Genomic DNA, 12,282 nt, shown 5'->3' with positions numbered 1-12,282 from the left:
GGGAGTGCGCATAGGCCAGCACTTTTTCCTATAGTGTGCAAACACGACCACCACTGATGAATTACAGGTCGTAACCCCTGAAAACGAGCAGTGGAGGCAAAATGGAGAATCACAGGACATTAGTAAGTGCCTTGTATTAACTTTCTCTACAACCCCTTTAATCTTGCTGATCTCTTCCTTCTTCAGCTGACGTCTTACTGAGGGTGGGGTTTATCAAAGGGGTGTGGCTTAACTATTTCTCTGTCCTGCTGCAGACACAGCAGGGCGGCTCCTGCTCCAGTCACGTGTCTCAGGGGGAGGGGCGACCTAGATGATTTCCTGATTTCTTAATTTCTTCGTTTTGACTATAATACAGAATAGGATCGGGAGACTGGATGAGGTGATGGGAGAAAGTGACTTTTCTGTGATTAGTGTTCCATTAAAGGGCAGCATAAATTTGGCACAAACATCTTTAATTGGGTCCTTGTTTCTGAAACGAAGCTAAAATCATGTATGGAGCAGCTGTAGTGCAAGGCGAAGAGTCCTGAAATTGATGAGGACTCTGCTCTAACCCAACCCCTCGGATTTCTATAGCAAATTGAAGTAACTTTGGTCATGAATATCTCGTGGTCCTGGGCTGGGTGTGGAACATCCCCAGCACTGGATCTGATGCTAACATGAGATTACTGCTGACTTCATGGTTTGGCGCTGCGCCCTGCACCCTTACCTCCCATGCCACCTAGCTATGACGGACTATTCCTCTCAGTGCCACATTTCTGGGGGCTTCTTGTTCTCTCTGTCATGTTTAGGATTGTTGTCTATTTTCTCTTGGAAAGGATGATAATAAACAAGTCCTGTCCCAGGTAATAAGGCTAGCCTGAGGAAGGCAGACACAATGGAGATCCAGGGATATCGAATGTGACATTCTGTTATTTCACAGATAATTAAGAGGGATGTTTCTTGCTTTAATATATTTTGCCTGTTGATTGATGCGGTAATCTGCTTCATTGTTCCGCACTGTGGCACGTTACAAATTGTGGATGTCACCGGAAGCTTTTTAGTGCCAGAGATGTATTAATTCTGTATACCCAAGCTGACATTTCTCCTGCGTTATGTATGTCTGCATTATCCTCTGCAGTCAGCCTCCTAGACATGGCAGCTGGGAGAGCATCCGTCACAGGCTTCATATTCTCTTCACTTTTCTGTCCTTCAGTCGAGTGCGTCCTGGCTTACCTTAGGTGTCCGACGCGTAGTGTGCCTGTGCTCATCGAGGAGAAAGCCGTTTGGTAGAATGGGTTCATTTTTTTTATTTTACCCAAATTTCGCCATCCATTAATGATGCTGCAATCAGATACGACCTTACAGCTACACAATTGCTTAGCATCTGTAATTGATTATCTATCGCTATATGATACGTGAATTCACCCAGAGCTATGGACCGCGTAGCAGCCCCTCCTTATTACACTGGACATTTAATTCTTTGCCTTGAAGAGTCTTGATTGTGTTTCCCGGGTTTTACAAATGTTGCTTCCATTTTATTACTGACTTTGGAGACAATCACCTTGTAACCTGTTAATAAAGGACATTTAATGGGAAGCAAACAGAATAAAAGGTGCCTATAAACCTCCTACAGCTGACAGCTATTCCTCCAGACCCCCCAAAGACATGGACTATTGTCCGTGAGGCCCCATAAACTTTGGGGTTTTGCTGACTTGGCTTTAATGTGTATGAGGACATTTCAGTTAAGGGATTCTAAACACAGAAACACAGAAAATGGTTAAAAAAAAATAATAATATCCCTGTACTACCTCCCTTCATTAACAATTAAAACTGAGAAATATATTAAGAAAACTTCTCTGTGTGTCTGAGGAGATTAGCCATGTCCCCTCTCCTCCTCCTTACTGTCATCTGGCTGCAGCAGGAGATGGAAAGGATCCGCAGGTTAACCCTGTGTTTTCTGCAAGATTTCAACAGGACTGTGTGTCAGGAATCTGAGGGCAAACAGATTTCTGATTCACTTTTAGAATTTTTTTCCTCATTTAATTGTATCTCCTGGTAATGCAGGGCATTGGCTTTTTGCAGCCGGCAGTCTTGTCAGTGCTAGTGACTTTATGAAGCCGACTGTGTAAGGAAGCAGTGATGCTATGAGCAAGGCCGTGGTCGGGTGTAAAAAGATATAGTTACAATGAGGTATGAGGTGGTGGCTCCCATTTAGACCCTTGCTGGTCAGGGATAATAGAATACTCCCTAGGAGAAGACCTCTGCCTGACTCGTACATAGGACTTGTTTGACCTGGAGAACCCTGACGCCATTGGCTCTTACTTCAGGAACCTCCTAAAACCTTTCCATAGAGTGTGAGGGGATTGTCTATCTGTAATCCATCATTTCCATGTGGGTCTAAGCAGTCTAATGTCTTCTGTCTCTCTCCTTCTCTCACAGGTGAACCCGCAGACGTTTTGAAGGTTTTAGATTTTCACAATTTACCTGACGGAGTCAAAAAGACAACAGGGTTTTGTACGAACAGAAAATCATCAAAGGGACCAGATGTGGCATATAGGGTATCCAAAAATGCACAGCTCAGCGCTCCTACCAAGCAGTTGTTTCCAGGTAAGAGATACGGTGGAGCACCAGGTGCTGACTGTATGGTAATCATATAGTTACAGGCCACCATTGTATAGCATTCTGTATAAGTAATCGCCGTCCTCTACACAATGGGCACAGCTCTGCAAATGTTCATCTGTGGAGCACAAACTCCACCATCTGGATTTAATGTTTAGACAAGGTGCATTTCATCAAGTCCCACTGTAGTGTTATCTACCTCCAAGGCAGGTATTTCTTTGTACATTATACACAAGTGATGTCAGAAGTCACCTTATATAATGTGTGGTATTATACTGACTGTTTGTATAAGCATACTCACTGAACCATCAACATTATTACACCAGGAAATTCTGACAATTACATAGTTATACTTATTAAACTTTTGGCTGTAAGGAAGAAATATGCCCTTTAGTCAGGGAGGTGCGGCGACCCCTTGTGAACTGCAGATTGGCTTTAGAAGATGATAGTTCAGCCTCCTAGCCTTTATCTTTGCAGCGCAGACCTCCTATTAGCAGAGCTGTGTAAAGCATAACCTTTAATTGAACTTCACTGAATTAAAGCATTGTGCCTTCGTAATGGGGTGAATTTGCTTTTGTCCATCGTGTCCTCTCATTCCGCACAGCATTTCCACTTTAGAAAAGTTCATTTCCATAATCATACAGGTACCATCCTAATGATGAGGACGGGCATTTTGTTCCAGGAGATGAATCTTACCCTTAGAGTGTCTTATGCCGAGTCCCTTGAGCCCATCGGTACTGTATAAAGCATTGTGAAATGTCCTGTGCTCCAGACTCGGGGTTATTACTAGACTTCTAATCTCTGATATCGTCCCAGAAGCTCCATTATTATCACACATTGCCTCCATTACCAGCCTCTAACCTTCTGCCCCCTCTGAACACATTGAGCTATCCTCAGTCCTGAAGAAGGATGTCGATGGAAATGATACCTTATTTGTCTGTGTTATAATAATGCTGGATGCTAAGGAATAGAAAGGCGCAATAAAGCAAATGTCCCTGCAATCATTAGTTAAAACAGTCTTAAACTTTCCTTGGCCTTAGTCAGGAGCGCAGCCTTGAAAGCCATTTTGTTTTGCTTTTTAAGTGAATTAGGTTAAAAATTCTGTGCTGATTAATTTCATGAAGCCCTGCATATTCATAGCTCTACATGAAAGACTTCTGTCTGCATGCAGCCACCACTAGAGGGAGCCTAAGAGTGTAATGTATACAGCTGGGTTCAGTGGCTCATATTTACTAATGTGAGTGCACCTAGAGTTTGACTTCAATTGCACCAGTGTCGAAATTTGTCTCATCTAAGTTTAGAGAAATTATCTGAGCCACCATGGGTCCTGGGATTGAATCCAACCAAGGACAACTTCTGCATGGAGTTTGTATGTTCTCTCCGTGTTTGCGTGGGTTTCCTCCGGTTTCCTCCCACACTCCAAAGACAGACTGATAGGGACCTTAGATTGTGAGCCCCATTGGGGACAGAGTGATGAGAATGTCTGTACATCGCACCCCAATGCTGTTTTAAAATTCGGATTACTACTAGGCCAGCCAGTGGTTGGTATAGAGTTAGACAAAAGTGTCTGCACCAGATACATCATCAGCCGGAGGCGCTGTGATAAGTCTGCTGCAGCCGCTCTAGGGTTATGCCATCTGCTGGATTAGTAAATCTCCCCAATATACCAGTAGTACATAGTGGTGGCTGCAGGGAGACTGCATTTTTTCATGTAATTATGTAAATGCCTATATGCAGGTTTATTTACAGCATAAATGAATTAGAAAACGTTGGCATTTTATTTAAAAGTAACTTTGCAGAACTGGTGCTGACCCATTCATTTCAATGGGGCCGCAAAAGATGTGGGAGTTCCGATCCGCGACCCCGCAAGAAAAAGATAGAGCATGTCCTATTCTCGGACAAGAATAGGCATTTCTGTCATAGGGCCGGCTACATTCACACGGTTGGTGACCCCAAAACATATATGGTTGTGTGAATGTAGCCGGCCCTATGACAGAAATGCCTATTAGAATATATGGCCTCTAATGAGCCGAAGTAAGTTAATTAACCAGTCGCACGAGACTTCGTTGAGTAACTTCGCTAATTGATTATTACAGTGAAAAACCACTTCAAAACTTGGAACCAAACTCGGCTTCGGTTCTGAGTAGTACCTTGGATCCGAAGCCGAGTTCACGTGCGACTTCGTGAATAACTTACTTCGGCTCATCGGAGCCCATACATTCTAATACTGTACATAGATGAATCTCCGTACAGTATTATAACAAATTTTTTAGCAAAGCGACTTCAGATGTAGCATCCGAAGTCGTATCACTTATCTCCTGGATGTGATAAAGAGCATTTCCAGCTAAAGTGTCAAAAAGTTACCAGTAAACCTTATAGGGGTATTGCGGACTTTTACTATTGATATCTGATTGGCGGAGGTCCAACACCATGCACCCCCACTGATCAGCTGTTCTGCAGTATCTCCAGCACCGTACAATGGTCTGCGCGGAAGATTGCAAATATGTATTGGACCATTGATTGTAGTGGGTCTGGGTGCCGTCCATTCTACAGCCGGACATGAACATCGCCAGTCCGATTGAGCCCTGAGCAGTTAGTCGGCATCCTCTGTTGTCAACGTATTCAGTCATTTCTTAACCATCTGTTTACAAGAAAGCTGGGTGACAACCCAGATCCTCCTCCTATGCAGTTGCCACCCAGGACTGTAGGCAAACTGATTAACCATCTCTATGGCAGATGAAATAGTGGACGACTCAAGAATGTATATGTACTAGTGATTTTTAGTTTTCAGTTTTGATGGAAATGTTCTTTAATTCTGGAATGTACGGCGTATGGGGCATCGCTGCAAGTCTACATAAACATGGACAAGTCTCAACAGCAGCGCTCTTCTCCTGATGCTGGTCCCTAGTGACGTGGCAGCAGCTCCTCATCCTGGGAAGCACATAAAGAAGAGGTCACATAGGTAACCCTCCTCCTGCAGTCACTGCAGCACAGTGGTGCAAGAAAGAGCCTCCGGGGCGCATGTAATGGTCAAGTCAGGGTTAACTCCGGAGGAGGCACCGACAGCTCAAATACTCAGAGTACATTGCAACCCGCATGTTATTTATTGCAGATGACTGCTTAAATGTTCAGCTGGAAGCTGGAGAACATGGAGGTCATTGTGTCACATTCCTCCGAGCTGCAAACCTTCTCCGTAATTGTAGTAATCTGTGCAGAGCCTGCAAGAGGAGAACAGGATATTCACAGAGGTTGCAGCTTGCAGTACGATTTTCTGACCTGGTTATTCGCCAGAAAACTGTTGGGAAATGCTAGTCTCTTGAGGAAACGACCTAAATCATGTTACTATGCCGAAGGTTAAAGCTGATCCAAAAATGTTTCCCTGTTTCAATTTGCCGCATTCCTGCACCATTCTCCTATTTCAAGCAGAACCCTATTTCATCACTGCAAGAAGTAAGACCTCTTTCACACGAGCGAGTTTTCGGCGCGGGTGCAATGTGTGAGTTGAACGCATTGCACCCGCACTGAATACCGACCCATTCATTTCTATTGGGCTGTGCACATGAGCGGTGATTTTCACGCATCACTTGTGCGTTGCGTGAAAATCGCAGCATGTTCTATATTCAGCGTTTTTCACGCAACGCAGGCCCCATAGAATTGAATGGGGCTGCGTGAAAATCGCAAGCAAGTGCGGATGCAGTGCGATTTTCATGCACGGTTGCTAGGAGACGATCGGGATGGGCACTCAATCATTATTATTTTCCCTTATAACATGGTTATAAGGGAAAATAATAGCATTCTTAATACAGAATGCATAGTACAATAGCGCTGGAGGGGTTAAAAAAAAAATATATAAATAATATAACTCACCTTAATCCACTTGATCGCGCAGCCGGCATCTCTTCTGTCTTCTTTGCTGATTGCAGGAAAAGGACCTTTGATGACGTCACTGCGCTCATCACATGATCCATCACCATGGTAAAAGATCATGTGATGGACCATGTGATGAGCGCAGTGACGTCATCAAAGGTCCTATTGCTCACAGATGAAGACAGAAGAGATGCCGGCTGCGCGAGCAAGTGGATTAAGGTGAGTTAAATTATTTTTTATTTTTAACCCCTCCAGCGCTATTGTACTATGCATTCTGTATTCAGAATGCTATTATTTTCCCTTATGACCATGTTATAAGGGGAAATAATACAATCTACACAACACCTAACCCAAACCTGAACTTCTGTGAAGAAGTTCGGGTCTGGGTACCACATTCAGTTTTTTATCACGCGCGTGCAAAACGCATTGCACCCGCGCAATAAAAACTGAACAATGGAACGCAATCGCAGTCAAAACTGACTGCAATTGCGTACCTACTCGCGCGGGTTTGCTGGAACGCATCCGGACCTTATCCGGACACGCTCGTCTGCAAGGGGCCTAACAGGGAACATCATTTTAATGTGGTTTGTATTGCTTTTTTGCATTTATTTAAGGCTAATTTCACATCTGCGCTTTGTTTCTGGTTTTGAGATCCGGCAGAAGATCAGGATGTATCCGTTTTGTTAGGATGCGATTGTGTTAAATCAAAATAGGAAAAACCGGATCAATCACTAAACTCAAGTCAATGGGTGATGATTTTTTTTAGGTTTGGAAAAAAACGGATCCAGCACCTTTGACTCATATTGTTTTTAGTGATGGATTCGGTTTGTTCTTTTTTGGTGACTGGGCAAAAAACCGAAGCTTGCAGATGTTTTGTGTTCGGTCACAAAACGGAACGCTGCCGGAACGGGATGCATCCTGAACAGTCGTACCCCATTGAAATGAATGGGGATAAAACGGAACCGTTTTTGCCCGGTTTTAAGATCCTCAGCCGAATCTCAAAACCAGAATGCCACAGCGCTGATGTGAAAGTAGCCTTTGTTCGTTTTTTACTCTATGTTGCATGCGCTCTTCTACCTGTGGCCCGTATCCAGCTCGTGACTTGTGTTTTCCACATATTCAGCCATTGATATCCCTTGCGGTTTTGCAGTGTAATCATCTAGCCCCCTTCTCTGCTCTACATATTCCACTTCTGTGCTGATGGGAAGCATATGATCGGTGTCATTCTGCCTTTTCTCAAACCCACCTAACACCAGACAAAAATGTGCAATGTAAGCAATATTTAACAAAAAATAAAAGACCAAACAGTACAAAATTAGACAGTGGTTTTTGGGCGTTGAACAATCCTCAGATATCTGTTATGCTTTAAAATGTTGCACATGGATTAGTTGCGGAGCGGGGGCGATCTGTGCATGGTCCATCCAGGTTTCCATCCACTTTCCATAGTAGAGTGGCTTCCTAACAGCATGCAGATTCATCATTGCTGGTCGCTCCTCCATTTTTAAAGTGCCAATATTGGAATCACTTTCCTTACAGCAGGGAATTCACATTCTCCACCATTGCCCTGCACATCATCTTTCAGCAAACTGCACTCACAATTCAGGCTGTTCCTATGAAACCTGAAGATCAAGGCTGAACTTCAAGGAGAAAGGAATGCAGAAAACAAATCTATGGAGTTGACCTGCTGAAATGATCTGAATGTCAGCAATTCCTGAGAGGTGACGCACGTGACACAAGACCCTTGAGTGGAGAATATTATCTGCTACCTGCCCTCATCAGCAAACTCATTCAGTAATGAGAGGACATTAGACGATACATTCAGTCAGTCGGGGGAAACCTGAGGCCTAGGATCCTGCGACAAAAGTCAAAGGGATTATTAAGCCAGCTAAAAATCTCAAAATATCCCCAGTCCCCAGTAATGTGGTTACCCATGGCCCATGGAAGTATTTTGACCTTATCCTAAGTGAGGCTGAGATTAGATGAGAGTCCTTGTGAAAGGGAAGACCTAGCACGGCCTCTGTGCAGCATACAACTGGCCATCCATGACCCTGGAGGGTGAATTTACAGTTTAAAGGGTTTCTATCACTTGGTATGACATAATTAGCTGTCAGACACTAGCGATCCGCTAGTGTCTGCTCTGGCCAACCATCCTAATATAAGAGCTTTTTGGGCAGCCGTTTTGCTAAAAAAATAACTTTTATAAATATGCTAATGAGCCTCTAGGTGCTATGTGGGCGTCATTAGCACCTAGAGGCTCCGTCTACCTTCATACACAGCCACCGCCCAGCGCGTCCCTCCAGCCCGCCCATGTCCTGCTGAATGCGATCCTCCGTGTGACGCAACGGACGAATTCTCGCGCATGCGCAGTGAATGTCTGACCGCTTCCCTGCTCAGACATCTCCACTGCGCCTGCGCCGATGACGTCATAGTGCTCCAAGGAACAGGCGCAGTGGAGATGTCTGAGCAGGGAAGCGGTCAGACATTCACTGCGCATGCGCCGAATACAGCCGCGCACGGCGCATGCGCGAGAATTCGTCCGCTGCGTCACACGGAGGATCGCATTCAGCAGGAGATGGGTGGAGGGACGCGCTGGGCGGTGGCTGTGTATGAAGGTAGACGGAGCCTCTAGGTGCTAATGACGCCCACATAGCACCTAGAGGCTCATTAGCATATTTATAAAAGTAATTTTTTTAGCAAAACGGCTGCCCCAAAAGCTGCTATATTAGGATGGTTGGCCAGAGCAGACACTAGCGGATCGCTAGTGTCTGACAGCTAATTATGTCATACCAAGTGATAGAAACCCTTTAAGTGTCTGTGTACCAGAGTGATCCTTGGTGTGGAAGACAAGTGCCTTTCTGTAACTACACTGCTATGGGGCCCAGTTGGGATCATCTCCTCTTCTACTGGGGGTGAAAACTTGGTCAGGACTCTACCCTCAGTCTAAGGCCTCTTTCACACGACAGTATGGCTTTTTCCTTGTTTTGCGGTCCGTTTTAAACGGATCCGTTGTTCCGTTTTTGGTTTCCGTTGTGTTTCCGTTCCGTTTTTCCGTTCCGTTTTTCCGTATGGCAAATACAGTATACAGTAATCTCATAGAAAAAATTGGGCTGGGCATAACATTTTCAATAGATGGATCCGCAAAAAACGGAACGGATAAGGAAGACATACGGATGCACTTCCGTATGCATTCCGTTTTTTTGCGGACCCATAGACTTTAATGGAGCCACGGAATGTGATTTGCGGCCAAATATAGGACATGTTCTATGTTAAAACGGAAATACGGAAACGGAATGCATACGGAGTACATTCTGTTTTTTTTGCGGAACCATTGAAATCAATGGTTCCGTATACGGACCGCAAAAAACGGCCCGCAAAACGGAAAAAAAAACGGCCGTGTGAAAGAGGCCTAAAGGAACAACTTTTAGCAAATGAGGCAGTGAAAAAAATGACCCAGGGGTCACTGAAAGGGGTTTAGGTGGAAACCCTCCTGTCCTGTGTGGGGGGCCTGGTTTGTTCCTTGATATGGGGCCCTTATTATCTGTGTAAGCCACAGTTTAGGACCCTTCTTGTTCCTAGAATAACCGTTTACCTAATAACTGTACTGGATCTGGACGTGTGGGCCGTGTGTACACGTCTTGTTTCTGACATTTAGACTTCAATACTTTTGTACAAAGAGCTGTAATTGAAAGTCCAGGATCTTTCTGAAAAGTTAATAAAACATTGCAGCACTAAAAATGGTGGGAACAGGACCATGCCAGGGGGCTAAACTCTGTGTCCCTATGTCAGCAGAGGCCATGGATGGCCAACGACAAGGCCGTCAGCACCATGAAAACATACCGATAACATAGCTGGATGTTCCCGAGAGGAAATGCCAGTCCTTACCCTCACCTCTTCTAATGCTTTACATCTTCCCCTACAGATGCCCCATTTCCAGAAGATTTTTCCATTTTGTTAACTGTGAAACCCAAAAAGGGAAGCCAATCATTTCTGATGTCCATTTACAACGAGCAAGGCATCCAGCAGATTGGAGTGGAGCTGGGAAGGTCACCTGTGTTCCTCTTCGAAGATCACTTGGGAAAGCCTGGCCCCGAGGACTACCCTCTCTTCAGCGGCATTAACCTTTCTGACGGCAAGTAAGTAAGATAAAGAATAAAGGAGAAAATGACTAATACTGTATTCCATGAAACAATATCGGCCTTTAATACTCTCCAGTACTGGCTGCCCTTACTGTGCAGAGTAAACGCTGTCCCCTCTTTAATTCACCTAGAGATTTTCTGGTGGGATTTTTCCAACACTTTTGTTATTCCCAGGTATCCCAAGGATGCCAATAGTATATTAGTCTCAGCAGCGAGGACCCGAGGATCACTATCAGAAGAATTTCAGGGGGCTCCTCAGATAATTACTTTTGGGGAACCCGGGTCCTCGTCATCTGTATTTTATTGGTTTTGCTAAAAAACACTAGTACAAGAGATATTACCAAGATGTCTCCTTTATTTTATGAGATAATGACCGAGAGAGGGCATAAAGATTTTCAATATCGGTCATCATTAAACTGACCAGAGTATTGGCAAAATGACAAAGAATATTCTGGAAAATGCATTTCTGCCCGTTGTGCTCAGTGCACTCATTATGGAAGTAAAGAGCATCGATGTCTCCGTGAAAGAGATTTACATTGTGTTCTCTAAACCTAATTAGATCTCTCCCGTCCATCTGATCAAGCCCTGAGGTTTATACAGTTATCTGTCCATAATCATTGATTTTACAACAATCGCACACAAACTATGGGAAAAATAATCAGTTTACCACTAATTATTCAGTCTCCTTAATGAATTCTAACGTGTTCATTACTAAAGAAACATAAGACACAATGTAAAAAGATAGATTTCTGGAAAATATCACTTCACGAACAGCTTTATACAGAACCAATCACTGTGTTATCTGCAGGCAGTGTGTTATAGAGCAGGAGGAGCTGAGCAGATTATATATAAAGAGATCCTGTCACCGTGTAATCTGCAGACAGTGTGTTATAGAGCAGGAGGAGCTGAGCAGATTATATATAAAGAGAACCTGTCACCATGTAATCTGCAGGCAGCGTGTTATAGAGCAGGAGGAGCTGAGCAGATTATATATACAGAGAACCTGTCACCGTGTAATCTGCAGGCAGCGTGTTATAGAACAGGAGGAGCTGAGCAGATTATATATAAAGAGAACCTGTCACCATGTAATCTGCAGGCAGTGTGTTATAGAGCAGGAGGAGCTGAGCAGATTATATATAAAGAGAACCTGTCACCATGTAATCTGCAGGCAGTGTGTTATAGAGCAGGAGGAGCTGAGCAGATTATATATACAGAGAACCTGTCACCGTGTAATCTGCAGGCAGTGTGTTATAGAGCAGGAGGAGCTGAGCAGATTATATATAAAGAGAACCTGTCACCATGTAATCTGCAGGCAGTGTGTTATAGAGCAGGAGGAGCTGAGCAGATTATATATAAAGAGAACCTGTCACCATGTAATCTGCAGGCAGTGTGTTATAGAGCAGGAGGAGCTGAGCAGATTATATATACAGAGAACCTGTCACCATGTAATCTGCAGGCAGCGTGTTATAGAGCAGGAGGAGCTGAGCAGATTATATATAAAGAGAACCTGTCACCATGTAATCTGCAGGCAGCGTGTTATAGAGCAGGAGGAGCTGAGCAGATTATATATACAGAGAACCTGTCACCGTGTAATCTGCGGGCAGTGTGTTATAGAGCAGGAGGAGCTGAGCAGATTATATATAAAGAGAACCTGTCACCATGTAATCTGCAGGCAGCGTGT

The 12,282-nt window shown here is 44.2% G+C and overlaps 1 protein-coding gene across 2 annotated transcripts in view; it reads left to right on the top strand.

The window, feature by feature from the left end:
- Positions 1 to 12,282, top strand: part of COL5A1 (collagen type V alpha 1 chain) — a 157,052-nt gene that overhangs the window by 39,264 nt on the left and 105,506 nt on the right. For both annotated transcript variants that reach the window (XM_040406465.1, XM_040406464.1), the window contains exons 2-3: positions 2,419 to 2,586; positions 10,385 to 10,598. In XM_040406465.1, the coding sequence (XP_040262399.1) occupies positions 2,419 to 2,586; positions 10,385 to 10,598 (382 nt within the window). The remainder of the gene's footprint in view (positions 1 to 2,418; positions 2,587 to 10,384; positions 10,599 to 12,282) is intronic.

This window comes from Bufo bufo, chromosome 8 (assembly GCF_905171765.1).
Source record: "Bufo bufo chromosome 8, aBufBuf1.1, whole genome shotgun sequence".
Classification (NCBI taxonomy): Eukaryota; Metazoa; Chordata; class Amphibia; order Anura; family Bufonidae; genus Bufo; species Bufo bufo.
This window is presented reverse-complemented; position numbering and strand designations above follow the sequence as displayed.